Source organism: Alnus glutinosa, chromosome 10, assembly GCF_958979055.1.
Source record: "Alnus glutinosa chromosome 10, dhAlnGlut1.1, whole genome shotgun sequence".
Taxonomy (NCBI): Eukaryota; Viridiplantae; Streptophyta; class Magnoliopsida; order Fagales; family Betulaceae; genus Alnus; species Alnus glutinosa.
Genome location: NC_084895.1, coordinates 18,948,946 through 18,975,971, shown reverse-complemented (window position 1 = coordinate 18,975,971; position 27,026 = coordinate 18,948,946). Strand labels below are relative to the sequence as shown.

The 27,026-nt window shown below is 33.9% G+C and overlaps 3 protein-coding genes and 2 long non-coding RNA genes across 6 annotated transcripts; 3 read left to right on the top strand and 2 right to left on the bottom strand.

Annotated features, from left to right (window-relative positions):
* Positions 1–1,835: 1,835 nt before the first annotated feature.
* Positions 1,836–2,551, bottom strand: LOC133880647 (uncharacterized). Its single transcript, XR_009902353.1, has 4 exons — positions 2,488–2,551; positions 2,319–2,393; positions 2,183–2,237; positions 1,836–1,880 (listed from the first exon to the last, which is right to left on the bottom strand). It is a non-coding gene; the product is annotated as an uncharacterized LOC133880647 (long non-coding RNA).
* A 124-nt stretch (positions 2,552–2,675) lies between these two features.
* Positions 2,676–3,662, bottom strand: LOC133879130 (protein FAR-RED IMPAIRED RESPONSE 1-like). Its single transcript, XM_062317674.1, has one exon. The coding sequence runs from the start codon at positions 3,660–3,662 to the stop codon at positions 2,676–2,678; it is 987 nt and encodes a 328-aa protein (XP_062173658.1).
* Positions 3,663–7,000: 3,338 nt separating this feature from the next.
* LOC133880646 (uncharacterized) lies at positions 7,001–8,792 on the top strand. Its single transcript, XR_009902352.1, has 2 exons — positions 7,001–7,197; positions 8,491–8,792. It is a non-coding gene; the product is annotated as an uncharacterized LOC133880646 (long non-coding RNA).
* Positions 8,793–11,719: 2,927 nt separating this feature from the next.
* Positions 11,720–17,511, top strand: LOC133880645 (malate dehydrogenase-like). The gene is made up of 7 exons (XM_062319627.1): positions 11,720–11,890; positions 13,183–13,341; positions 13,435–13,610; positions 15,148–15,425; positions 15,962–16,097; positions 16,219–16,330; positions 17,236–17,511. The coding sequence occupies exons 1-7, from the start codon at positions 11,728–11,730 to the stop codon at positions 17,331–17,333; spliced, it is 1,122 nt and encodes a 373-aa protein (XP_062175611.1). The 5' UTR covers positions 11,720–11,727; the 3' UTR covers positions 17,334–17,511.
* A 2,406-nt stretch (positions 17,512–19,917) lies between these two features.
* On the top strand, positions 19,918–26,049 carry LOC133879750 (malate dehydrogenase, cytoplasmic-like). 2 transcript variants are annotated; one of them, XM_062318512.1, is made up of 7 exons: positions 19,918–20,038; positions 22,649–22,807; positions 22,901–23,076; positions 24,096–24,373; positions 24,611–24,746; positions 24,869–24,980; positions 25,654–26,049. In XM_062318512.1, exons 1-7 carry the CDS (start codon positions 19,996–19,998, stop codon positions 25,746–25,748), a joined length of 999 nt encoding a protein of 332 aa, XP_062174496.1. In that variant the 5' UTR covers positions 19,918–19,995; the 3' UTR covers positions 25,749–26,049. The 2 variants fall into 2 exon arrangements, with proteins under 2 accessions (XP_062174496.1, XP_062174495.1); XM_062318511.1 differs by lacking the exon at positions 19,918–20,038 and adding an exon at positions 21,132–21,330 and having other exon boundaries at positions 25,654–26,048.
* The last annotated feature ends 977 nt before the right edge of the window (positions 26,050–27,026 follow it).

Below are 27,026 nucleotides of genomic sequence, written 5' to 3'. Positions count from 1 at the left end.
TTATGTGAAAATTTTTAAATGTGTAAATTAATTTTATATTATATCTTATGCTTTGTTGTGTTACTTACTGAGTTGTTGAACTCACCCCCTTACCCTTACAATTCTTTTCAGATGGCGCTTCATATCATCATCCTCATAGCGGGCGTACCCATAGGGGTCGCTACCTATGATGATTCACAGTTCTGGCCCATTGATGCCGATCAGTGGGTTTATGTTTGTTTTGATAGCCCGTGATCATAACGTTTAGTCAGGGATTTATTTTTTTTGTTTATGTATAGTAATGACACTGCTAGTCCGGACCAGTTTGGAGATAGTAGAAGTTTCCTCCAAGAAGTAGTTCGAAGACCGGATTATTTTTTTTGTATATGATCAGTGTTTTATTTTGTGATCCCTGGCTGTTTGTATTAGCTGAAATATTACTAAGACTTATAACATATGTGAAATTATGGGTATTAATCTACATTTTGTGTTTATTGTATTATCCTCTTTTAATATAAAAAGATTTATATTTGTGGATGATTTTATTTTTCTCAAGTTCACGTATCCCCTTACATCCCAAAACGGGGGCGTGACAATTAGAGATGCAATGAGCCATGTAACTTCATATTACAGCTTCTGCTGCCTCCCAAAAACTAGACATCCCCTGTACTTGCAATAGTATTGTACAAAAAAAAAAAAAAAAAAAAAAAAAAAAAAAAAAAGGAAGAAGAAGAAGAAGAGAGAGAAAGAAGGAGAATACTGGAATTCGGTTTATTTTGGTAGCCAACATTTTCCCCTTAGTTGTAAGATTACTGGTTATTTTATTTTATTTCTTCTTTTTGGAGCAGCTGTAAGATTTCTTAAATGCGTTCCTTAGAATGTTGGGCTAAGATAAACTGGTATTGGAAGCAAACCAAAATGGTATTGGAAGCATTAAAAACCAACAGTTTCTTCCCAAAATGCATTCAAAGCAACAAACCAAATTTTATTATGAGCTAGAAAAATAAGCTTTCTACAAAGGTCTACAAAGCACTTAAGTTTAAAACAACTTGAGTGCCACAAGTTGCAGAAAGCATCATACACCAAACAAACAAGGAAAATGATAAATGTACATCACATGTACAACAAGAGTACAATACCCCTCTCACATGGGGTGGGCCCTACACACTGTGGGACCCACCCCATGTGAGAGGGGTGTTGTACCCTTGTTGTACATGTGATGTACGGGAATCACCTCTCAACAAACAATAATTTTTAAAAATAAATTATCTTGATGTTTGCAATTTTCAAAAAATGGGACCAGACATATCAATATAGCAGCTAGCAGGAAAGCCTTTATTCATCTAAAATTCCATAGACTGATTCCAATGAAGTACAATTCCATCTTCTTCACATCATCCTGTTCTTCCACATTCAAAAGAAAAAAGAAAAATGGTCGATCCTAACCAAGTTGGAAAGACACAAGCCATTGAAGCCAACCAGATGATTGGTAATTCACCTACAAATATCAATATGTAAGAATATTGAGACCCAAAAACAATGAGCACTCACTCCATCTGAACATGGATGTATCATCTCAATCTTGCTCTAAAACAAAAATCTCACATAGAAAATGACAATATACTTTAAAAGCAACTATCTAGTTTCATATGAAGAGGCCAATTCCAATTAAGAACCCTCCATCAACATAATTTTTCACCTCATTTCCCATCAAAGAACCATATATATGCATATAACAATCAAAGGCCATCTGCACCTCATTTCCCATCAAATAAAATTCTCAATGTTCAAAACTGTTGTGAAAAAGTCTAAAACTATTCACAACACTTGTCACTAAATTACATATTACAAACAACACTAGGTTATGTCCACAAATTCCTTCATCCCTAGCCATTCCATAACTGCAAAAAAAAAAAAAAAAAAAAAAAAAAAAAAAAAAAAAAAAAAAAAAAAAAAAAAAAAAAGCAAGCATTAAAATAGACAACAAGCTTTTCCTCATCACTTACAATTAAATAAGTGTTCTATATATATGCTCCCCATACAAAATATCAATATGACAATAGAGAATATCAATAATAATAATATTCTTGTTATGGATTAGAAAATAAATGCATAAAAGTTTTGAAAGTACAAGCATATAATATTCTTCTAGATCCTAACTCCTCAACTTTACAATCTAATATCCAATAGCTTCTTCATTTACCGCTTGCTCCATTGCTTCCACCAAAAGATTAAGACCCTCGGCTGGATTATTTTTCCTGGTACAAACATAGACCAACACGACTTAGAAACTAAGTTAATTACACAAAAAATACTACTCAAGTCAGTTAAAATTTTACATTTTCCTGTTGTTCCTCTTTTTTTGCATCTACCTCTCTTTCAATTGAACATATTGACTGTGAATTCATGAAGCTCTGAAACAAATATTACTCAATATTAAATACTTTTAAAGGAAATGTCATTTAAAAGGTAATATTAAATATTACTTAGATTGAGTTCCATCAATACCTGTGTAACTATACTATTTTGAGTTCCAATTACTTGGTCTTGTTGTACATCAGTTACACAAGCTAACAGATCTTCAAATGTGTCCAGTTCATCTACTAACGATCTTCGACATATCTTCAACTCATAAAATATTCAAACATGTTAGATAAAATATTAAATACTACTCAAATATGTGCAAATAATGGATACTATGCATAGACATAAAACCAAAAATAGCTCAAGTACAATGAATACCTCTTTCTTTTTTTCACCTGTTGATTGGGATTTGTGTCACTCTGTTTCTTCTTGTTTCCTCCTGCCTTTTTGACAACCGCTTTTTCAACTGCAGACATCGTCCTATTTGATACTCGCTTCCCTTTAGTTCGAGCCACGTGAGGACTACGAATCTCCACCGCCGTACAATCAATGGCCAAACTACCGGTTGTAGATGCACTTGGGAGTAATTGGAAAGGTGGACTTGGTACACAACTTAGATCACTAAATTTCTTAGTTAGCACATCAATATCATTCTTCAATTCCGTGTAATGGTCCACGTTTGGTGCTGCGATTGCAGCTAACGCACACATATATTTGCACAATTCAGCATATTGATATGCACTAGGGTTGCCACTCAAAGGATCATAACTACTTTTGATTAACTTATATGGCTGCTTCAAATCCTTCCTCCATCGTTTTAAAAAATATTTTTCTGGCAACAACAAAACATCATCAAGTTTGCTAAGTACAGATATGACATGCCTGCACAAAATTCCTCTTGATTCAAACAAACAACAACTGCAATTCACTTCACATGAAGGTTCACTATAGTAAACGGTAAAGCATAATTTCTTCATGTAGGAGCTATTAATTTGTACCCGTTCAATCACTTTATATGCACAAATTCCACATTCACTTTTTAGAAGAGAGCAATCACAATACATCAACTCCCTTATCTCTTCCTGAACTTCTTTAAACTTGTTATGCGTGTAAAGTTCTTGAAATTGCTTCTCAAAGGAAAATCTGCTCACACACTGAATCGTGGAATTAAAATAATTGAAATCAACAACATTCTCACTCTCAACCCTCTTTCGCAAAGCGTTATCGTATTGATCTGTAAATTCCTTCAAAGAGGTTGACGAGTGCACATAACCATCAAAAAATGAATTTATACTTTCACTCCTTTTTGTGGTAGTCATGCCGGCCCAAAATACACTTTTCAAATATGCCGGTACCCAGAAAGTTCGTTCCTTGTATAAATCAAGCAGCCATGCATTATCCTCCAAATTATAACTCTTAAGTAAATTCTGTCAGCTTGCATCAAACTCATCACATGTCTGAGAATCATACACATAACTTCGTATGGCACTCTTAATGGCATTGTACTGTGAATGTGATCCAAATTTCTCTGGAAGTTTTTTCAATATGTGCCATAAACAAAATCTATGTCGGGCATTCGGGAAGACCTTATTAATTGCATTTTTCATAGCCCTATCTTGATCTGTAATAATTGCCATTGGTGCTCGGCCCTTCATGCATTTCAACCATGCCTCAAACAACCATACAAATGTCGTTGTGTCCTCACTTGAGATTAATGCCGCCCCAAAAAGTATTGATTGACCATGATGATTTACTCCAACAAAAGGAGCAAATGGCATTTCGTACTTATTCATCAAGTATGTTGTATCAAATGTAACCACATCCCCGAAAACTTCATACGATGCCCTACTTCATGCATCAGCCCAAAACACATTTTTCATCCTACATTCATCATCCATGTCAATATCAAAGTAGAAATCATCATTAGCTTTCCGCATTCTACAAAAGTAGTCATACAATGCTACAGCACCCCCTGTGCCAAGGCGTAGATGTCTTGCCTTTGCAATATAATTGCGACAATCTTTCTCTCCAAAAGTAAGATTCTCATACCCCCCCCCCCCCCCCCCCGCTTCAACGGCTAGCGAGTTATAGATCTTGTTCATGCGTATCCCAGCTTTATCATTAATCTCAAGCTTTCGCTTCGTACAAGGATCCAAAATCTTGTGGCTTCTAAAATATCTTACTTATGGGCAATAGTTACACAAGTCACATACCACTTTGTGTCAACTAACTTTGCATTCAAAGTAGCCTTACACCCTGTTCTAATTGTTTGAGAAGGCTTGCAAAAGCTATTACTTGAGCTGGATTGTCTTTTGCCTTGACGAGCACATCCTAGACTTATGTAATGTACATTTTTATCTTTATTCTTTTTCTTCTTCTTCTGTACCACACCAAAACCCTCTTGCTTTGCATAACTCCTATTGTGAAGACCAAGAAAAATTAATAGGAATTTAGTGTTTTATAAATTGTATTTATTAAATAGTGAGACTAATAAGTATTCGGGAAATAATAATTAATTAATTTGTATTTTCCTTCTATTCTTCCTTCTTCTCTGTTCTACCCGAACACACTGAGAGAGACCGAGTAAGAGGGAGATCAGAGAGGGGGGTTGAGAGCAGAGAGTGAGATCGAGAGAAAGAGAGACTGAGAGATCGAGAGAGAGCTAGACTCGGAGAGGGAAAGAACCGGCGGGCCCGTGAACCAGGGGAGGCCGATCCTCCATGGGTCGTCGTCGACGAAGCCAAAGCCAAGGATTTCCGATGACCCGAGCAACCACAAACCTGAGAGAGAAGACCCGTAACCCATGCGACCCGTGACCCAGATCGAACAAAGGGAGACCCGATCGTGGAGGACCCGACCAGTGGGTCGACGGCGGCGGTTCCAGTGGATTTCCGGCGAAGACCCGTTGACCCACGAAGGCCCGTAGTCCAAAATCCCTCAAACCCGCGACCCATGACCCGTTGAACCCGTGAGGAAGACCCGGTCCTCCAGGAGCGATTTTCCAGCGACTGCCAGTGGCGTTCTCCGGCGGATTTGTTGAGGAAAATCCCCAAGGTGTAAATCCTATAATTTTGTGGATCAATTTGTGGATTGTTGAATTAGGGTTTGAAATTATTTGGGGTTTTCTATGATTGTGTCGGCAGTGGCTATGGGTATTGAATTGAGTGTTGTGGATTTGAGTTTTGGTTAGTATTAATGATAATTGCTGTTTTGATTTGGAAGACTATGATGTGGTGATTTCTGGATGCTTTGGTTTTGGGGATTTTGCAGTGTTTATGTTATGGTGGCTAGTCGATAGAAGTGCTAAGGTGTGAAATGTTTTGGAGATAGCCAAAATAGGTATAGATTTTGTAGGTTGTGAAGCTTGGTTTAGTTTCTTTGTTTTGATGTTTATCGATTAAGGGAAGATGTGCATTTTAGTGGTGTTTTATATTAGGGCTGATTTGGGGGATTTAAGACTAAGTGAATAAGTTGTGTTAATAGATCCTATGAATAAGGACTATTAATGGTGGAATGGTTTTTCCAAGTGTGTTGTTTAGGGAAATTATATTAATGGAAATTGGAGGGAGTAACGCATAAAAGCAAACAATTGTAAAGGGATAGAAGTTACAAATAAGTAAATAAAGTACATTAGTGTATATAAAGAATGAATAAATCAATGAATTGGTAAAATGGTTAAATAAATGGACCGTAGGACTTTAGTCTAACATAATTAAAGATACTAAGATAGCCTTTAAGATATAAATCGCTAAGCTTCTAGGCTGGAATGAGTTAATGGATAAATGTACCAATGTTAAGGTAGAAAGCAAAACAAAATGTGGGATTTATAGTTCAATCTAATTAGGTCAATAACCCATTAAACCGTTTAACTCCTATAACCTAGATTACGTAGGTGGTTAGTAATTGTTAAGTATAGTGGTTAAGACAAGAAAAAGAAGAAAGAGTTGTAAATTATCCAAATAACTTTAAGACATCAAATGTAAATTAGTAATATTATGGAAATACATAAATAGGCTTCGAATCTATTCAGTAATGTAATTAAATAATTAATGTGCTTATCTATGTATTATAAGCACCTAAGTGTGTTATGATATTATGCGTAGCTTAATAAGCATTCTATACATATATGTACATATATATATGTATGTGGGCCGAATACACTTAGTTTAAATGGATAAACAACTATAAAACTTATAGTTAATAATGATAATAAGACAACTTAGTACCTAATTCACCCATCCATGGACACCGAGTATTCTAGTGTAATCGGATTAGGTTTAAGCCTATTAAGTATGGTATGTATATATTTATATACATACATAAACATGTACATGGGTTCAATATACAATGTTTAATTTAGTAAATAAATAACAAGCCAATAATAGATTAAGAATAATAATTGGATTTAATAATAATGGTAGGCGAATAAAATAATAAGCGTGTCTTAAAGATAATAAGTGGAATATGATACAAACCTATAATCAATGTTAACCTAATAATAAATGACAAGTTATAAAAAGGATTAGGAGTAATAATGTGACACAACAAAAACAGATAAGCTAATGGAATAATAGATGTGTCTTTTAGTTAATAAATAAGATAAGACACAAACCTGTAACGAACGACTAATCTAATAATAGCTTAAGGTGTTTAGCTAGCTTTAGAAGCGAGTGACGTGACGTGTGAGCATGCGGGTAGCTTTTGTGTCATAGAGTTTGGGTTCAATAGCATAGTCTAATGCTACCAATGTTTGCAGGATCATGTTCGGATTGGAGACTTTAATTGGTTCTCCAATGTAGAGTCCAAGTGACTAGAGTCCAAAGAGTGTTCGAGTTGGAGTCCAATGCAGCCAAGGTGGGTATTCCACTCACTGAGAAAATATATATTTTTATAAGTATTGGATTGATAAAAATATATATATTGTTTATGAAACTGAGCCAACCATATGATGAAATGTATATGCTTTGAGATGATTTATTAGTTTCGATTATGTTTAAACTATATCAATGATGTTTAAGAGATAGTGCAAGAGTGAAAAGTATTGACTAAATTTAAAGTGTTAAGTTCTGCGGTTGAGATTTAAATTATGCAAATTGTTTGAGAACATGTCATGTTGAAACTGCGTAGATTTGATAAAGAAACTAAGTTTTGAATGATTTCAAAGTGTTGGATTAAATGCTGGATTTGTTTTGTTTTGAGAGGACGTGATTTAACAACTGCATGATTTGAGCATGATACAGTAGTGAAATATATACTGGTCAAGCACGGAACATTGAGCATGTAGTATAGAGCATACATCAACAGTAGTACAGCAGTAAAGGAACAGGATACAGTAAAACAGCAGTTATCAGCATCGTGGGGGACCGAAACCCCAGTAGACCCAGTCATGCATATCATGTATAGCATTGTTTAATGAGTGATGTTTTTATGTTATGAGTAGATTTTACTAGACGTGTTGGTATGCATAAGTGTCTTAAATGAAAAGCGCTTATGTATATTTCTATCGGATAGTCATGTGTTAATAGCATACATTGAACTTGAAAGTACATGGATACATGATTGCCCAGGCGCGAGTAATGGCATGTCTATGAGTAAGAAGGTTGACTGTTCTTGTTCTTCAGGAAAGACGTGTTAGCATGATTGAGTTTAACTCTAGTGCTCTCATGATCTACTGACGTTCAAGGCATGAAGCTGAAATACGATTAGGGATGGTGTTGCGAGTGTACCGTTGACGGATGTTGTCCTAGTATGGAAGAGTAAGATGCCATGTTCTTTGCTTAAGACTTATGTGTATACGTGATATCTGTGATGGAGTGATCGTGTGCACATATGTCCAAGCGACCGGTGAAAAGTATTATTATAAAGGAGTCTATATGTAGAATCTTCCAAGCGGTAGATTGGAACTTCTACATATGTTCACAGCTATATAGTATGTTTTAAATGTTTTCTAAATAGTCGGTGTTTGCTGCATTAGCTGTTGGTAAATGGTGGCTAATATAGTGCTCGCACGACTAAAAATAAATAGAGGTTGGTTCTTTGTGAAAACTCAGTTAGTCTTATACCACTGAAGTCTTAGTATGAGGTATACTAAGGCGGTGAACTCACTATTTCACCTATGCGGATGTGGATACCACCACAACCGTGTAGATGATGTTTCTTTGGCTGCAGGTACTACGGTATAGTCGATGGGTCGGTAACAGTGTGCTTGGGATATTATGACTGAAGCTCGCCGCGACAGTTGCAATTGTCGGACCACGGGTTGTCCACTATTTTATAGGTTTGGTATGGCTTGTGACGTTTGTGTCACTTATTCTTTGTTAAGCCATTATTGTTATTGTGTTAATAAGACTCAAACAGATAGATGTTAAATGGCTCTTTGTTGTAATTAATTTGTGATAGATGTATAAGTTGTAATTTCCGCTATTCAGATTCATGTTTTCCGCTGCATAGATAGATGTATGTTATACTCTGATTATCAGGTACATGTTATGGGGCATGTGCCATATGTTGGCTGAGCGACACGTAGTCGTGCCACTGCGATGACTCGTTTTATGTTTGTATAAAAAAAAATAAAAAAATTAAAAAATTAAAAAAAAAAACGGGTCGTCACACCTATAATACTCATGAAGTTCCTCTATGGAGCCAAATAGCATCCCTTCCTTAGGTTGCTCAACATTTTTAACTTTATCTATGAGCTTCAACTTGGAACTGCAATTTTCCACACCATCTTTCAACTGTTCATCAGCTACTGTTTCTATTCCATCTTCATCTATGAGCTTCAGTTTGGAACTGCAATTGTCCACACCATCTTTCAACTGTTCATCAGCTACAGTTTCTATTCCATCTATATTAACATAAATAAAACATTATGTGAAGAACCCAACCATGTTTTCTAATATTCACTCTACTACAATATGTTACAAAAATTAAAAGTAAGAATTAAAGGCCCAATATACCATTTTCAAGGTCCATTTGGATGGGCACAACATCATCAAATTGTTCATGTATCAACGAACAATCTTCTTGGCATTGTGACTTCAATGCTGATTGCTCAAAGTCCATCTAAGAGTTATTTTGCATAAAAAATTTAATCAATCAACTATATTTAATCACTTGAGTGTATATAAAGCATATGGTAGAAACAAAAAATATATACATAGACATAATATAGATCTTATCATAAGGAAGAACTAAGATGTTATGTGCATATAACCTGATCAAACAAAGCAGCACAATCTTAATTTATACCATCATCTTTAATTTATTTTTACACTACCTGAACAAAATTTAGGAAAAATTTCACAAAAAACACTAACCACAAGATTACACAAACCCAAAAAAAATCTCACGTACCCATGTACCAAAACACAGACTAAGAACAAAAATCCAATTAAAAAGTATTGCTATGGAGAACACAAAAATCTAATGATTGTTCTGTCCAAAGGTCAAAAAAATGTAAAATCGTTTTGCAATGAAATGAGAGATCAATTTTTTTTTCAACCACCGATTTATTCCTAGTAATCACAAAAGAGAGAAAAAAAAAAAAAAAAAAAAAAAAAAAAAAAAAAAAAAAAAAAAAAAAAAAACAAAAAAAAAAAAACAAAAAAAGTGATATTCCCTCCACCACAAACCAAACAAGGCAAGGAACAAAAAACATAGAGAAGAGCAAGAAGCAAGCATTGCACAAAAGAGAAAGCAAATATTTGAAAGTATACGAATACAAAAAGCCAAAGCCAGATTTAGACCCATCAAACCAGATTTCAGAAAAATCAAACTCTAAAGAAAGAGATGAGAGATTGAGAAAACCTGAGATTTTCTTCACACTGGGAGAGAAGGAGGCGTCGCACAGGGAGGGGATCGAATGATCTGCTATCCAGAAAAAGCCCGGCTCTGGCGCTCCTTGTCAGAGATCTGCGGAGAGAGGGAGACTAACCGAAGATCGGCGGTGCTCGTCGTCGGCTCTGGCGCAGCTTCTCGTCAGACCTAGACGGAGATCCGCAGTGCTCGTGGGCCGTCGGTCTGCTGGGTCCGAGAGAGAGACAGAGAGAGCTGGGAGAGGGATGGTGTCGGTCGGTGGGCCGGTCGTCTAGGTGGGAGGCACTCGGTCGATGGGCGGCGATCAGTCCGTTCTGCTGGGTCAGAGAGAGAGAGAGAGAGAGAGAGAGAGAGAGAGAGCTGGGAAAGGGATGGTTTCGGTCGGTGGGCCGGTCGTCTAGGTGGGAGGCGCTGAGCTGGGAGAGGGATGGTGGTCATCTAGGTGGGAGGCGCTCAGTCGGTGGTCGGAAAGGGTGAGAAATGGGGTGAAATTTTGGACCCCATCTTTGTCTGTAAGTCTCTTGTCCCGCGTTTTCATTGTTTTTTTTATTATTATTATTCAAAGAATAAAAAAAAAAAAAAAAAAAAAAATGGTGCCACGTAGGACGAGGGTCTGACCCTCGTCCTCCGTATTGACGAACTCCATTCAGCTTGATTGAGGTGGTTTGAAGTGGGCTTTTCATACGATGGAAGTCTCAAAATATAAATCATTTTTTTTTCCTTCAATTTTCTTTGAAAGTGATACCGTAAGTCGGTTTATGTTTGCGATTTTAAAAAAATGTAATTTATAAATAACAATTTTAAAATATGAATAGTTATTTTATAAATCTATTTTTCCTTCAATGAAAGTCTCAAAATATAAATCTTTGTTTTTCCCTTTTAATTTTCTTTGAAAGTAGCTTAGGTCCATTTAGATTTACAATTTCAAAAAGTTCGATTTTAAAATATGCAATTTGAAAACGCGATTTTTAAAAGCACAATTAAACATTTGGCAAAATTGGAGTTTAGCCTTTAAAATTGTGCATTTTCAAAAAAGTATCACATTACCTAAGATTTGAAAAAGCATATTTTCTGGGTTTTTAAATCACAATTCCGAACGATTTATTTTCTGTGGTTTGGTTTAAAATCGATCTTTTTGTTTACGAAATCGCAATGTCAAACGCATCTTTAAGCTGATAGGAATGGATAAATTGAATAATTTAATTTATATTATAATACTCTCTTTCATATTTGGGCTCAAACTCTCAAAACGGGAGTTAAAGGACGTAAACAAGTTTGAACTCAAGCCTCTGCTCTGATAGCATGTTAAATCGTCATTTATTTCAAAAGCTTAAATTTCAGGGATGAATGGTGAGATTTAACAGAAAGCAAACACAATGAAAGGTTCCTTTCTTTGGATGGAGGGGATCTATTATACTTCTACATCTCTTGTGGAATTTGTTTTGGAATGTGCATGCCTTTTAAGATTCTTTGTTTTCATTGATAGTATATCATATGATAATGTATCATACGTACATATACATGTCACGAAATAGGATTATTATCTGTAGAGATCTACCAGGAACTGTTATGGATCTGGTTGATTTTGAGAAAATGGTGCATTCTGAATTGCTTCAGAAGGTCCTTGTTCTGTTGTTTTCTATAGCTTTCTTTTGGAAGCTTATTAGACACATGTGGAGCTTCCTAAACATAGAGAAGGATCCAGTAAGAGTACTGGTCACTGGAGCTGCAGGCATGCATGCTCAATCCATTATTCTTAATTTTGGTTTATTTTTCTTTTATTTGAATTTTTTTTTTCTCTCTTTTTGGCATTCTTAACTCATACCAATTAATATACTTATTGGTTAAAATTTTTGGATTTATTGTTATATCTATGAACAAAGTAGCACAATTGTCCAAGTTTTCTGGATTTTTTTGTTGTCAAAATCTAACTACATGAAGTATATATGGAATTCTTTTTCTTCAATTTCGTCCTCAAAATTCATTTGAAATCATGTTTGTATTTGATTCACAACTTTCTGCAATTATGCTTTGTGATATGTATGATTCCTCACACAGCTGCTGGCATCTGTCTTTTTCTTTGAAGATCAATCTAAATGCCCTTTCGTAGATTATGTGTGGTTGGAAAGAATGAAAAATGAGTGAATTGTGTTATAACATATAATTTAAATGATTAAATCAATTATTTTCTATCAGCTTAAGCTTTTTGGATAAATAATTATTTAACATGGTATCAAAACCAAATATTATGAATTCGAACCCTGACTCCATAATTCACCCCCTATTTCAGTTAAAAATTCTACGTGTTAGGCCTCACTTATTGAGGAAGAGTTTGAGTCTACATGTGAGGGGGTGTATTAGAATATATAATTTAAAGGGAAAACTTCACTTAACCCCTTGAATTGTCATCACTTTTGCAATTACTCTCTTAAACTTCAAAAACTTTCAATTTAATGTATTCATCTTTCAATTTTTTTTTAATTTCACCACTCCGTTAATATTTTCCGTTAAATCATATGAAAACTCCCAAAATACCCCCCTTTTTTAATATATATATAAAATAAAAAAAATAAAATAAAAAATCAAAGATTTAGGGGTGAGTATTTTTGCAAAGTCCGTTAAATCCTGACTGACGCCTAAATCTTTGCATTTTCTTTTTCTTTTTTATCTCCTATAAAGAAGGATGAGTATTTTGGGAATTTTGACACTCCTCCTTTTGAATTTTTCGTTAAATCCTAACGGATGAGTAAAATTGAAAGACAAATATACTAAATTGAGAGTTTTTTAAGTTTTTAAAAGGTAATTGCAGCTGTGATGGAAGTTCAGACAGATTAAGTGAAATTTTCTCTAATTTGAATGATTAATTCACCCATAAGTGGCGATTTAACAAATTGGTCTATATCCATATGATTATTGTAACAAGTCAGGGAGCAAGCAAATATATAAGTTGGTGATTTCCATTTGTCTAGACATGGCAAGAACTCAGTAATATATGTAGCTAAAAATTATGTTTTTGTTCAACAGGGCAGATAGGCTATGCAATTGTTCCAATGATTGCAAGGGGCATCATGTTAGGCCCTGATCAGCCTGTGATTCTGCACTTGCTTGGTATTGAACCTAAGGCAGAAGCCTTGAATGCGGTGAAAATGGAATTGGTTGATGCTGCCTTTCCTCTTCTGAAAGGCATGCCTTCTAACTTGAGTTCCAGTTCTATGTAGATAGAATTATTGCTTCCCATGAGGTTTCTTAAATGCTGTCATGAATGCTATTCGACAGGTGTGATTGCTACCACAGATGTTGTTGCAGCTTGTAAAGGTGTCAATGTTGCTGTTATGGCCGGCGGATTCCCTAGGGAGGAAGGTATGGAAAGGAAGGATGTAATGTCTAAAAATGTGTCAATTTACAAGGCCCAAGCTCCAGCCTTAGAGAAGCATGCTGCTGAAGATTGCAAGGTGAGACACCACATTTCCTGCATGAAAATCAATTTTGGGCATATATCACTAGCTCTCTAAAACTGTTTGGAAATCTGCTTTTATTAGTTAATCCCTATATGCATATATTTTTTTTTAAGAATATATGGCTGCATCCAATTTTGTAGTCAAATGAATAACATATGTTGATTATAGTGATTATCTTTTGTAACTTTTAAAAGAGGAGGCCTTCATATCAGGAGTTGTCCTCCCAAGAACATGCTAGGAATTAGTGAATTAAGATGAAATCCATGAAGCATTGGCAAAAGATATCATATTTGAGGTCTGGGAAAGATAGATAAAGTATAACTAATGATATCTGTGGAGACATTAAGATTATGGGATAAATGCATTTTTGGTCTATGTGGTTTGAAGTTTTGACTAATAGCTCCTAGCTAGTGATTAATCACTCTTTGGGATAATCAAAAAATAAAAGCAAATAGGTCACTGCTGTTAGAAAAGTTGAAAGAATCCATCAAGTCGTGTCTTTTCTTTTTAGGTCCCCGTTCTGTTATTATGAGCATGTAAATATTATGTCCCACTCCATTCCTTGTCTCACTGGGACTTCTTATCCTTAATCCTTGGCATGGTTCCACTAGTTTTATTGCAGTTTTAATTCTTTTTCAGTATGCCTTCTAACATGCTTTCTGTCCGTTCTCAATGCCACTACTGCTTTCTTAGTATACAAGCTATTCCCTGTAAGGAATAACTTGTGCTTAAGTTAGCAATTCTATTAGGCAACCTCATCTAGAGTCCATTGCCATCTTAAAACTATTTCATCAGATTTTGTTTTTCTAAAATTTGTCCCTTCTTTTTTTTTTTTTTTTTTTTTGTATAAAAAAAGTCTTAAGTTTGAACCTTGTTTCCATTATTCACTCTCCATTTCAGTTCAATATTCTACGTGTTGGGTCTCACTTATTAAGAGGGAGTGAGAGCCCATATGTGAGAGAGTGTGTTAGAATATTAATTAAATTATTATTCTCTATTAGCTTAAACTTTTAAAACAAAGAATGATTTAACAATAAGAAACCACTATTCATTTAGGGAAATGTCCAAAATTCAAGATAGTTATATTTCTTTCTATTGATCTTCTGTGAAAGAGATAGAAAGTGTTATGTATTGGCTCATGATGTACAAGTGAATGCCCAAGATATTATATGGACAGAAATTTCCTACAAACTGGTTTGTAGGAAATTTTATATAACTCACATATAAAATTGACATGTGTCCTTTAAACATGTGAAAAGCACATGCTATTAAAACAACATGTGTTTCTCACATGCAAACGAATACATGTCAATCTTATATATGAATTATATGAAATTTTCTACAAATCGGTTTGAAGAAAATTTATGTCCGCATTATATGCACGTAAGTGTTGAAGAAACAAATGGAATGCAAAAATATACAAAAGGAATGAGTGTAAATGCAAATCCTAATAAGGCTGATTCTCGAACACTCTGAAGCCTTGTCTGTCTGTTATCCAAATTGATGCATTTTAATTGCTTCTGTTATACAGGTGCTAGTTGTTGCCAACCCAGCAAACACCAATGCACTGATTTTGAAAGAGTTTGCCCCTTCAATCCCAGAGAAGAACATCACTTGTCTTACACGACTTGATCATAACAGAGCATTAGGCCAAATCTCTGAGAGGCTAAGTGTTCATGTTAGTGATGTCAAGAACGTAATCATCTGGGGCAATCACTCATCAACTCAATATCCAGACGTCAACCATGCAACTGTCACCATCAGTGGTAAAGAGAAACCTGTTAGAGAACATGTTGCTGATGATCATTGGTACCTCAAAATTTCCAACATGTTTACTGGTTTTATATGTTTGGATTACTTGGAGATAGTCTAGCTGTTTCTGAGTCAAATGCATAATGTTATTGACGTGTAGATTAAATCACTACTTATCTCAAAAGTTTAAGCTAATGGAATAGAATAAATTTAATCATTTAATTTACATTCTACTTCTCCTCATTACGTGTTGGATCAAACTCTCACTTAATAAGTGAGGCTCAACATGTGCAATATTTAATTAAAATATGATGTGAATGACGAAAACAATATTCGAACTCAAGATCTTAACTCTGATATCATGTTAAATCATTAAGAAATGCTACACACATTTCATGTTGTGATTTTAAAAGCTACATCAGAGAGTGTGAGAAAGGGAGCGTGTGTAGCATTACTCTAAATCATCACTTATTCCAAAAGCCTAAACAAATAGAAAGTAGTAAATTTAATCATTTAATTTATATTATAACACCTTCATTCCTGCTATTTACTTGGCCTCACTAACAAATCTCCATTGTTTCTGTTCTTGACAGGTTAAATGCCGAGTTCATCACCACTGTGCAGCAGCGTGGGGCAGCCATTATCAAAGCTCGGAAACAATCGAGTGCATTGTCTGCTGCAAGTGCTGCTTGTGATCATATACGTGATTGGGTTCTTGGGACTCCAAAGGTTCTTTTCTCTTCATCTAAAATAGCATCTCTATCTGCAGATTCTATTAATGCTTCTGTATTTTGCAACAATTTTTGTAATATTTCCTTATTTTTCTTCTTCCTTTGGCTTTATCATTTAGGGAACATGGGTTTCCATGGGAGTCTATTCTGATGGGTCTTATGGCATCCAGCCTGGCCTTATCTACTCTTTTCCTGTTACATGTGAGAAAGGACAATGGTCAATCGTCCAGGGTAAGTTCTCTGTTCTGTCTCTTCAAAATGTTGTAGATGTTGGGCTTGTTTGGCAAACAATTCTCATCCTCTCATTATTTTTTTACTTTTCTCAAAAAGTTCAAATAAATTTTTTTTTTTTTTCCTTTTATATCATATCAATATTTTTTATTATTATTCAAATAAAAAAAATTCACTATAAAACAAAACTTTTTTATAAAATACTTTCAAACTTTTTTATACTTTATTTCACTTCAATCACTTTTTACTACTATTCAAACAAATATTCCACAATTACAATCATTTGCCAAACAAGCTCCTTATATATATATATATATATATATATATATATATATATATATATATATATATATATATATAAAAAGAGAGAAAAAGTTATAATTTAGCCTTTCAAACTATCAACCATTCTACAAATGGCCTTCCGAATTATCAAGGTTCGGACTTTGGAGTCTAGCCTCCCAAACAACTAACTCCTTTGAAAATGGCCACTTCGTAGTCTTCGTTAGGTCTTCCTGTCATTTTAGATAGAAAACATACCATGTGCCGTGCATGTGACTTAACAGGACACAAACTCTCAAAAATGCCCTTAGAAAAAATCGCAATTTAGTCCTCTAAACTGCCAGCCATTTTATGGATTGCCCCTCGAACTCTTTGACTCTGACCTTCCAAATTATCAAAAAATTGTAAAAAAGCCTAATTTATCAAAATATGCCTTTAATGCATGTGTCATGTGTCATTTTTCAATTAATTTTTTTTAAAAAAAAAAAAAAAAAAAAACTAAAAGATTAAAAAAACTAAAATTTTATTTTTTAAATTGAGAATAATTTTATTACTTCTAAAAAGTAATAGCAAAGGAGCCCACGTGTTAAGGCATGCAGCATTTGAACTTGTTTATCCAATGGCAGGGCTGAAAATCGACGAGTTCTCAAGGGCGAAGATGGATGCAACAGCAAAAGAACTCATGGACGAGAAATCGTTGGCCATTAATTCATGCCTCGATTGACCGACAATGAACCCCCATCTTCCCTTGGAGAATAATGGAAGGAGTTTGATTCAATAAATCCATGAAAAATATAATAATTAAGGAGCTTTTTATGGGACATGTTTTCGACATGGGACATGTTTTTGTGGGACATTTGTACTATTTGATCGATCTTTTTATAAAACCTCAAGTACAATTATTTTTGTGTGTGTCTCTCTCTCTCTCTCTCTTTCTATATATATATTAAATTAATTTGCATTTGATTAGTTTTAAAATAATATTATTCTTACAAGCTTAAACTGGTGATTAAAAAGTGTATCACACGTGTCTAAACGGGATATTAAAATTACAAATATGTTGTTAGGGTTTATCATTTCTTTGTGGTTGTTTATTGAGTTGTGAACCCTTTCGTAATCAATGTACAAATGTTTATTTTTGGGGTTTGAGGTCTTAGATAATGGTTTAGGATGGTCTTTTTAAAGTCCTAGGGCCTCTAACGGCCTCACCGAGGTTAAGAGTGTTTTTTTTTAAGGGGGTTAGGGAGTGATATGGCTGAGTGAGGATCACCACTGAGGGGTGATCAACCACTCTTTGGCCTAGCATGTTGTTTTGTCAATTTTTGAGGTTTAAGGTAGGTGTTTTGTCCAATAAAACCTTATAACATTAGGGTTATTCGTAGAAGACATTATTGAGGATTTTAAGGATATTTACAAAGGAAATCATTACGATCAAGATAAGCGAAACTCATATGAATACTATTATCACTTTCTTTCGGCATTCTTATTTTATATATCAAACATACATGTTTTTTACTTACATGAAACATTTTATATAATTATGAACTCCATTTGTGAAAATGGGATATTGAAAAAGGTATGGTGTATCCTGTAAATTTTATAATTGCATGCATGTAAAAGACAACAATTAATTGCATCGTATAACATGACTTTCATGTACAAATAGCAGTCATGGGCTTATTGTAACGCCCTGAGGAAAATTAACTAGTAATAATTCTACAACACGTCACCCTTTCGCATTTGGATGAAATGGAAACATAACGGAATATTGTACTCTCATTGGAGTGCATAAAATAGAAAAATTTTCACTTACCAAATAGCAAGATAGCTGCACTAATCATACCACGATAATTATCATTATTATATGTAAGTTTGTGGGTAAGAATGATATATAAAGTTCTCATTACTTTATGTAGTTGTCATTGATTTGACAAGTTATGTATTGGTCATACCATTCCATGGTTAACTAGAGCTTTGGTGTTTTTGTATTAGAGTAAGGGTAAAAAATCTAAATTGTTTGCTATTCAGGCTTTTGTATAATGAGTACATATTATGCTAATTTTCTGCGCAATTAAGGATTAATGTAGTTAGTAGCGTCCCAATATGTTTCTATTGGAATTATAATTTGGAGGCATTACAATAATGATATGAAGTTTTCATGCTTAAAGCTTTTCGTCGTGACCGCATTTGGTATAAATCATCCATATTGGGAACAAAAATATTGTTTTTTGCACAAAATACATTAACTTCTTCAAAGAAAGAGTTTCACGCTTCATCTCTTATAGCTTGTACACGTTGTTTTGAAAGTTTAACCAACTTCATTGTATTCACTATATCTTGACCTCATCATCATAATGTTTGAGATAACTCATGTAATTTCAAAACATTTTTCATCTAATGAAAATTGGAAGCAAATTTAGAAGTCTGAACCGAATGAATTAGAATATTTTGCTTATGCTCTCTATTTAGAGTATAAACCCTCTTCTATGTATAATACATTCAATCACATTGATGGCAAAAGAGAACATATGAATAAAACTAACAAGTGCACCATAACGAGAACTCCAACTCATATCTCCGAGCTTATTTAGCTTCAATTTTTTTATTCAAGCCAAGGCCAGACTATGCATTTGCCCTCTCTTATGGGGCTCTACTATTGAATATGTCGTAGCGTTTGCAGGATGCTCCAAAAACATTAAAAATATTATTAACTAAATTAAAAATAAAAAATAAAAGAAGAAAAAAAAAGTAGCGACTTGAATGTCATTAAATTTTAACAATAACAACTAATGTCATTTGTAAATTTTTGAACGACAGCATTATGGTCTGTTTGGCAATAGAATTTGATTCTTATTCTACTTTATTCCAAAATAAATCATATTTTATTCAACTTTTTCAAAAACAAATCATATTTTATTCAATTTTTTCTAAACAAATCATATTTTACTCAACTTTTTCTAAAAAGTCAAACATCGAAATTTACAAACAAAATAAGAATTCAATTCTAATTTCAAAAATTCAACATCCAAAAGAAGATAAGATAAAGGTTGTGATTGGGTTGCTTTAATAATAATAATAAAAAATAATAAAAAATAAAAAATAAAAAAAAGTAACGTGGAAGGTTCTGAGTAACAAACGAACTTTTCCGTGGGGACAAACTGAAAAGGTTGTAGTCTCATCATCGTCGTCGTCATCATCACTCTTATCTCTATCCTCGATTGCCGTTACACTTCGATCCTGCTTCCTCGTCAGGATTTTCTCTCTTTATTACACCACTATATATATATATATATATATATATATATATATATACATTTCAATGACTCTCTCTCTATCTCTTCCTCTAGAAGAACCACTTTCTCTCTTTAGAACCACTCTCTGCAACAATGGCGAAAAACCCAGTTACAGTTCTAGTCACTGGCGCGGCGGGTACCATTCTTTTCTCATTGCAATATTACTTTATTTTCAATATTGTTTGCCTTTTTGGTCGCTGCATGGGAAAATGACAGAATTTTATGATTTTCAATCTGATCAGATCTTTGTTCTTTATAATGATCATTATTGTCCAGAAAACAAGATTAACCTCCTTTCAACTAATTCTAGCACAGTCATTCAGCTTGATTGAGGTGGTTCGAAGTGGGCTTTTCATACGATGGAAGTCTCAAAATATAAATCATTTTTTTTCCTTCAATTTTCTTTGAAAGTGATACCGTAAGTCGGTTTATGTTTGCGATTTTAAAAAATGTGATTTATAAATAACAATTTTAAAATATGAATAGTTATTTTATAAATCTATTTTTCCTTCGATGAAAGTTTCAAAATATAAATCCTTTTTTTTTTTTTTCCTTTTAATTTTCTTTGAAAGTAACTTAGGTCTGTTTAGATTTGTAATTTTAAAAAGTTCGATTTTAAAATATGTAATTTGAAAACGTGATTTTTAAAAGCACAATTAAACGTTTGACAAAATTGGAGTTTAGCCTTTAAAATTGTACATTTTCAAAAAAGTATCACATTACCTAAGATTTAAAAAGGCATATTTTCTGCGTTTTTAAATCACAATTCCGAATGATTTATTTTATGTGGTTTGATTTAAAATCAATCTTTTTGTTTACGAAATCGCAATGTCAAACGCACCTTTAAGCGGATAGGAATGGATAAATTGAATCATTTAATTTATATTATAATACTCTCCCTCATATTTGGGCTCAAACTCTCGAAATAGGATTTAAAGGACGTAAACAAGTTTGAACTCAAGCCTCTGCTTTGATAGCATGTTAAATCGTCATTTATTCTAAAAGCTTAAATTTCAGGGATGAATGGTGAGATTTAACAGAAAGCAAACACAATGAAAGGTTCCTTTCTTTGGATGGAGGGGATCTATTGTACTTCTACATCTCTTGTGGAATTTGTTTTGGAATGTGAATGCCTTGTTTTGCAGGTGCATGCCTTTTAAGATTCTTTGTTTTCATTGATAGTATATCATATGATAATGTATCACACGTACATATATATGTCACGAAATAGGATTATTTTCTGTAGAAATCTACCAGGAACTGTTATGGATCTGGTTGATTTTGAGAAAATGGTGCATTCTGAATTGCTTCAGAAGTGCCTTGTTGTGTTGTTTTCTATAGCTTTCTTTTGGAAACTTATTAGACACATGTGGAGCTTCCTAAACATAGAGAAGGATCCAGTAAGAGTACTGGTCACTGGAGCTGCAGGCATGCATGCTCAATCCATTATTCTTTTGGTTTATTTTTCTTTTATTTGATTTTTTTTCTCTCTCTTTTTGGCATCCTTAACTCATACCAATTAATGTACTTATTGGTTAAATTTTTTGGATTTATTGTTATATCTATTAACAAAGTAGCATAATTGTCCAAGTTTTCTGGATGTTTTTTTGTAGTCAAAATCTAACTACAGGAAGTATGGAATTCTTTTTCTTCAATTTTGTCCTCAAAATTCATTTGAAATCATGTTTGTATTTGATTCACAACTTTCTGCAATTATGTTTTGTGATATGTATGATTCCTCACACAGCTGCTGGCATCTGTCTTTTTCTTTGAAGATCAATCTAAATGCCCTTTCGTAGATTATGTGTGGTTGGAAAGAATGAAAAATGAGTGAATTGTGTTAGAATATATAATTTAAATGATGGAATCAATCATTTTTTATCAGCTTAAGCTTTTTGGATAAATTGTGATTTAACATGGTATCAAAGCCAGATGTCATAAATTCAAACTCTGACTCCACAATTCACCCCCTATTTCAGTTACAAATTCTACATGTTAGGCGTCACTTATTGAGGGAGAGTTTGAGTCTACGTGTGAGGGGGAATATTAGAATATATAATTTAAAGGGAAAACTTCATTTAACCCCTTGAATTGCCATCGCTTTTGTAGTTACTTTCTTAAACTTCAAAAACTCCCAAGTTAGTGTATTCATCGTTTAATTTTTTTTTTCAATTTCACTCAACCGTTAAGATTTTTCGTTAAATCATATGAAAATTCCCAAAATACCTTTTTTTTTTAATATATATATATATATATATATATATATATATATAAAATAAAAAATAAAAATTCAAAGATTTAGGGGAGTATTTTTGCAAAATCCGTTAAATCCTAACTAACACTTAAATCGTTGCAATTTTCTTTTTTCTTTTTTTTTTCTCCTAAAAAGAAGGATGAGTATTTTGGGAATTTTGACTCCCCTCCGTTAGAATTTTCCGTTAAATCCTAACGGATTGATGAAATTGAAAAAAATTTGAAATATAAATACACTAAATTGAAAGTTTTTGAAGTTTTTAAGAGGTAATTGCAAATGTGATAAAAGTTCAAACAGGTTAAGTGAAGTTTTCTATAATTTAAATGATTAATTCAACCCATAAGTGGCGATTTAACAAATTGGTCTATATCCATATGATTATTGTAACAAGTCAAGGAGCAAGCAATTATATAAGTTGGTGATTTCCATTTTTCTAGACATGGCAAGAACTCAGTAATATATGTAGCTAAAAATTATGATTTTGTTCAACAGGGCAAATAGGCTATGCAATTGTTCCAATGATTGCAAGGGGCATCATGTTAGGCCCTGATCAGCCTGTGATTCTGCACTTGCTTGATATTGAACCTGCGGCAGAAGCCTTGAATGGGGTGAAAATGGAATTGGTTGATGCTGCCTTTCCTCTTCTGAAAGGCATGCCTCCTAACTTGAGTTCCAGTTCTATGTAGATAGAATTATTGCTTCCCATGAGGTTTCTTAAATCCTGTCATGAATGCTGTTCGACAGGTGTGATTGCTACCACAGATGTTGTTACAGCTTGTAAAGGTGTCAATATTGCTGTTATGGTCGGCGGATTCCCTAGGAAGGAAGGTATGGAAAGGAAGGATGTAATGTCTAAAAATGTGTCAATTTACAAGGCCCAAGCTTCAGCCTTAGAGAAGCATGCTGCTGAAGATTGCAAGGTGAGACACCACATTTCCTGCATGAAAATCAATTTTGGGCATATATCACTAGCTCTCTAAAACTGTTTGGAAATCTACTTTTATTAGTTAATCCCTATATGTTCATATATTTTTTTTAAAGTATATATGGCTGCATCCAATTTAATTTGTAGTCAAATGAATAGTATATGTTGATTAAAGTGATTATCTTTATTAACTTCTAAAAGAGGAGGCCTTCATATCAGGAGTTGCCCTCCCAAGAACATGCTAGGAATTAGTGAATTTAAGATGAAATCCATGAAGCATTGGCAAAAGATATCATATTTGAGGTCTGGGAAAGATAGATAAAGTATAACTAATGATATCTGTGGAGACATTAAGATTATAGGATAAATGCATTTTTCTATGTGGTTTGAAGTTTTGACTAATAGCTCCTAGTGATTAATCACTCTTTGGGGTAAGCAAAAAATAAAAGCAAATAAGTCACTGCCGTTAGAAAAGTTGACAGAATTCATCGAGTTGTGTCTTTTCTGTTTAGGTCCCTGTTCTGTTATTATGAACAAGTAATATTATGTCCCAATCCATTCCTTGTCTCACTGTCACTTCTTATCCTTAATCCTTGGCATGGTTCCACTAGTTTTATTGCAGTTCTAATTCTTTTTCAGTATGCCTTCTAACATGCTTTCTGTCCATTCTCAATGCCTGTACCCCTTTCTTAGTATACAAGTTATTCCTTACTTTGTGCTTAAGTTAGCAATTCTATTAAGCAACCTCATATAGAGTCCATTGCCATCTTAAAACTATTTCATCAGATTCTGTTTTTCTAAAATGTGTCCCCTTTTTTTTTTGTATAAAAAAAGTCTCAAGTTCGAGCCTTGTTTCCGTCATCCACCCCCATTTCAATTCAATATTCCACGTGTTGGGTCTTATTTATTGAGAAAGAGTTTGAGCTCACACGTGAGGCGGAATGTTATAATATTAATTAAGCCTTGTCTGTCTGTTATCTAAATTGATGCATTTTAATTGCTTCTACTATACAGGTGCTAGTTGTTGCCAACCCAGCAAACACCAATGCACTGATTTTGAAAGAGTTTGCCCCTTCAATCCCAGAGAAGAACATCACTTGTCTTACACGACTTGATCATAACAGAGCATTAGGCCAAATCTCTGAGAGGCTAAATGTTCATGTTAGTGATGTCAAGAACGTAATCATCTGGGGCAATCACTCATCAACTCAATATCCAGACGTCAACCATGCAACTGTCACCACCAGTGGTAAAGAGAAACCTGTCAGAGAACATGTTGCTGATGATCATTGGTACCTCAAAATTTCCAACATGTTTACTGGTTTGATATGTTTGGATTACTTGGAGATAGTCTGTTTCTGAGTCAAATGCATAATGTTATTGAGATGTAAATTAAATCACTACTTATTTCAAAAGCCTAAACAGATAAAAAGTGATTAATTTAATCGTTTAATTTATATTCTAACACCTCATTTCCTGCTATTTACTTGGCTTCACTAACAAATCTCCATTGTTTCTGTTCTTGATAGGTTAAATGCCGAGTTCATCACCACTGTGCAGCAGCGTGGGGCAGCCATTATCAAAGCTCGGAAACTATCGAGTGCATTGTCTGCTGCAAGTGCTGCTTGTGATCATATACGTGATTGGGTTCTTGGGACTCCAAAGGTACTTTTTTCTTCATCTAAAATAGCATTTCTATCTTGCAGATTCTATTAATGCTTCTGTATTTTGCAATAATTTTTGTAATATTTCCTTATTTTTCTTCTTCCTTTGGCTTTATCATTTAGGGAACATGGGTTTCCATGGGAGTCTATTCTGATGGTTCTTATGGCATCCAGCCTGGCCTTATCTACTCTTTTCCTGTTACATGTGAGAAAGGACAATGGTCAATCGTCCAGGGTAAGTTCTCTGTTCACTGTCTCTTCAAAATATTGTAGATGTTATATATATATATATATATATATATATATAGAGAGAGAGAGAGAGAGAGAGAGAGAGAGAGAGGAGGAATTACAATTTAGCTTCTAAACTATCAGTCATTCTACAGATGGTCTTCCGAACTATCAAGGTTTGGACTTTGGAGTCTAGCCCTCCAAACTATCAACTCCTTTGAAAATGACCACTCTGTTAGGTCTTCCCATCATTTTGGATGAAAAACACACCACGTGCCGTGCACGTGACTTAACATGACACAAACTCTCGAAAAATGCCCTTTGGAAAAATCACAATTTAGCCCTCTTAAGTCTTTCTGCCAGCCGTTTTATGGATAGCCCCTCGAACTACCAACACTTAGACTCTAGCCTCCCAAACTACCAAAAAGTTTTCAAAATAAGCCCAATTTATCAAAATATGCCTATAATACATGAGCCATGTGTCATTTTTCAATTAAAAACTTTTTTTAAAAAAATAAAAATACTAAAATACTAAAAAAAATAAAAATAAAAATAAAACTAAAAAAAAAACTAAAATTTTATTTTTTAAATTGAGAATAATTTTATTACTTCTAAAAAGCATTAGCAAAGGAGCCAAGTGTTAAGGCATGCAGCATTTGAACTTGTTTATCCAATGGCAGGGCTGAAAATTGACGAGTTCTCAAGGGCGAAGATGGATGCAACTGCAAAAGAACTCATCGACGAGAAATCGTTGGCCACTTCATGCCTCGACTGACCGACAATGAAGCCATGATCTTCCCTTGGAGAATAATGGAGGAGTTTGATTCAATAAATCCATGAAAAATAAGGAGTTCCAATTACCACTACCTTTTTAAGCTTTGAAACGGCAATACAAGATCTGTCGTTCTTATTTATCTTATTAATTTCATGGCAAAATAACTTTCTTACTTCTCCCATTTTATAAAAGGGAAAAGTTTTCTTCACAACAGGTTATGCACAATTTGTGCACAACCCGCTCACATTGGTAGGACTCACCCACTCACATGGATCCCACCAATGTGAGCGGTTGTGCACAATTTTGTGCAGAGATCAGTGCCGTTTATAAAGAGTGTTGCTCTAGTACAATAACGTCACATATCGGAGCAAATTTCTTCTATCCAAACCTTATCTATAACCTATTTGACAACTACTTTAGCTAGTTCGTGCGCAAAATAATTAGCTTCTCTTTTGGCATAACTAGCCTCCCAACTTTGCAACGTATTTAACACACCTTAAGTATCATTCAGCTTGTTAGCCTTCACAACCTTTACAATTTAGGTCGCATCAACCTTCCAAAGGACTCGTTGTAGCCCCAAATCATGACTAAATTCCAGTACTTGCAATTTGCAAAGCAGCCAAAGCCTTTGTTATAACCAGTTTTACAATCACAAAGTTCAATGTCGGAACAATCATTTTAAAGTTCTTTGCTGCTAGATTTTAATACATAACATGAACTATGATGAAATCTATAATCCCAAATAATGAATTAATAATTATTAATTTTAAAGATACCATGAGAAGTAAGTATATATTTTCTTTTTTAGAAAAAAAAAATAATAACATACGAGGGATTTATATATATAGGAGTTATTTACAAATGTCATCCTTTGACTTTTCCATTTAAACAATTAACTCTATGGACATAAGATTTGTGACAAATCAATCATTCAAATTAAAACTATATTCTAAGGAAAAGATTATTATTTTTATTACAAATCTTATGTTTAGGAGTCTATTATTCAAATTAAAACTCTTATGTTCAAAGTAACACCCATGTTAAAATTCAAGAAAAATATTTGTTAAAACCCTTATATAATAAGAGAAATGATTCTTTACCACCTAAATATACAACTTTTCACCACCTTGTCTATGTGGCAAGGTGGTCCCCCACTTTATTTTATTTTTTAAAAATAAAAAAACTCTAAAGTTAGTAGGGGACCACCTTGCCACATAGACAAGGTGGTGAAAAGTTGTATATTTAGATGGTAGTGAATCATTACTCATATAATAATAT

Excerpts from the sequence above, each read along its gene's own strand:
- LOC133879750 (XM_062318511.1), top strand. The coding sequence starts at position 21,168 with ATGGATCTGGTTGATTTTGAGAAAATGGTGCATTCTGAATTGCTTCAG. Across the intron at positions 21,331-22,648 it reads ACTGGTCACTGGAGCTGCAG|GGCAAATAGGCTATGCAATT; the intron begins GCATGCATGCTC and ends TTTGTTCAACAG. Across the intron at positions 24,747-24,868 it reads GGGTTCTTGGGACTCCAAAG|GGAACATGGGTTTCCATGGG; the intron begins GTACTTTTTTCT and ends TTTATCATTTAG.
- LOC133879130 (XM_062317674.1), bottom strand. The coding sequence starts at position 3,662 with ATGACTACCACAAAAAGGAGTGAAAGTATAAATTCATTTTTTGATGGT.
- LOC133880645 (XM_062319627.1), top strand. The coding sequence starts at position 11,728 with ATGGATCTGGTTGATTTTGAGAAAATGGTGCATTCTGAATTGCTTCAG. Across the intron at positions 13,342-13,434 it reads TGCCTTTCCTCTTCTGAAAG|GTGTGATTGCTACCACAGAT; the intron begins GCATGCCTTCTA and ends GCTATTCGACAG. Across the intron at positions 13,611-15,147 it reads ATGCTGCTGAAGATTGCAAG|GTGCTAGTTGTTGCCAACCC; the intron begins GTGAGACACCAC and ends TCTGTTATACAG.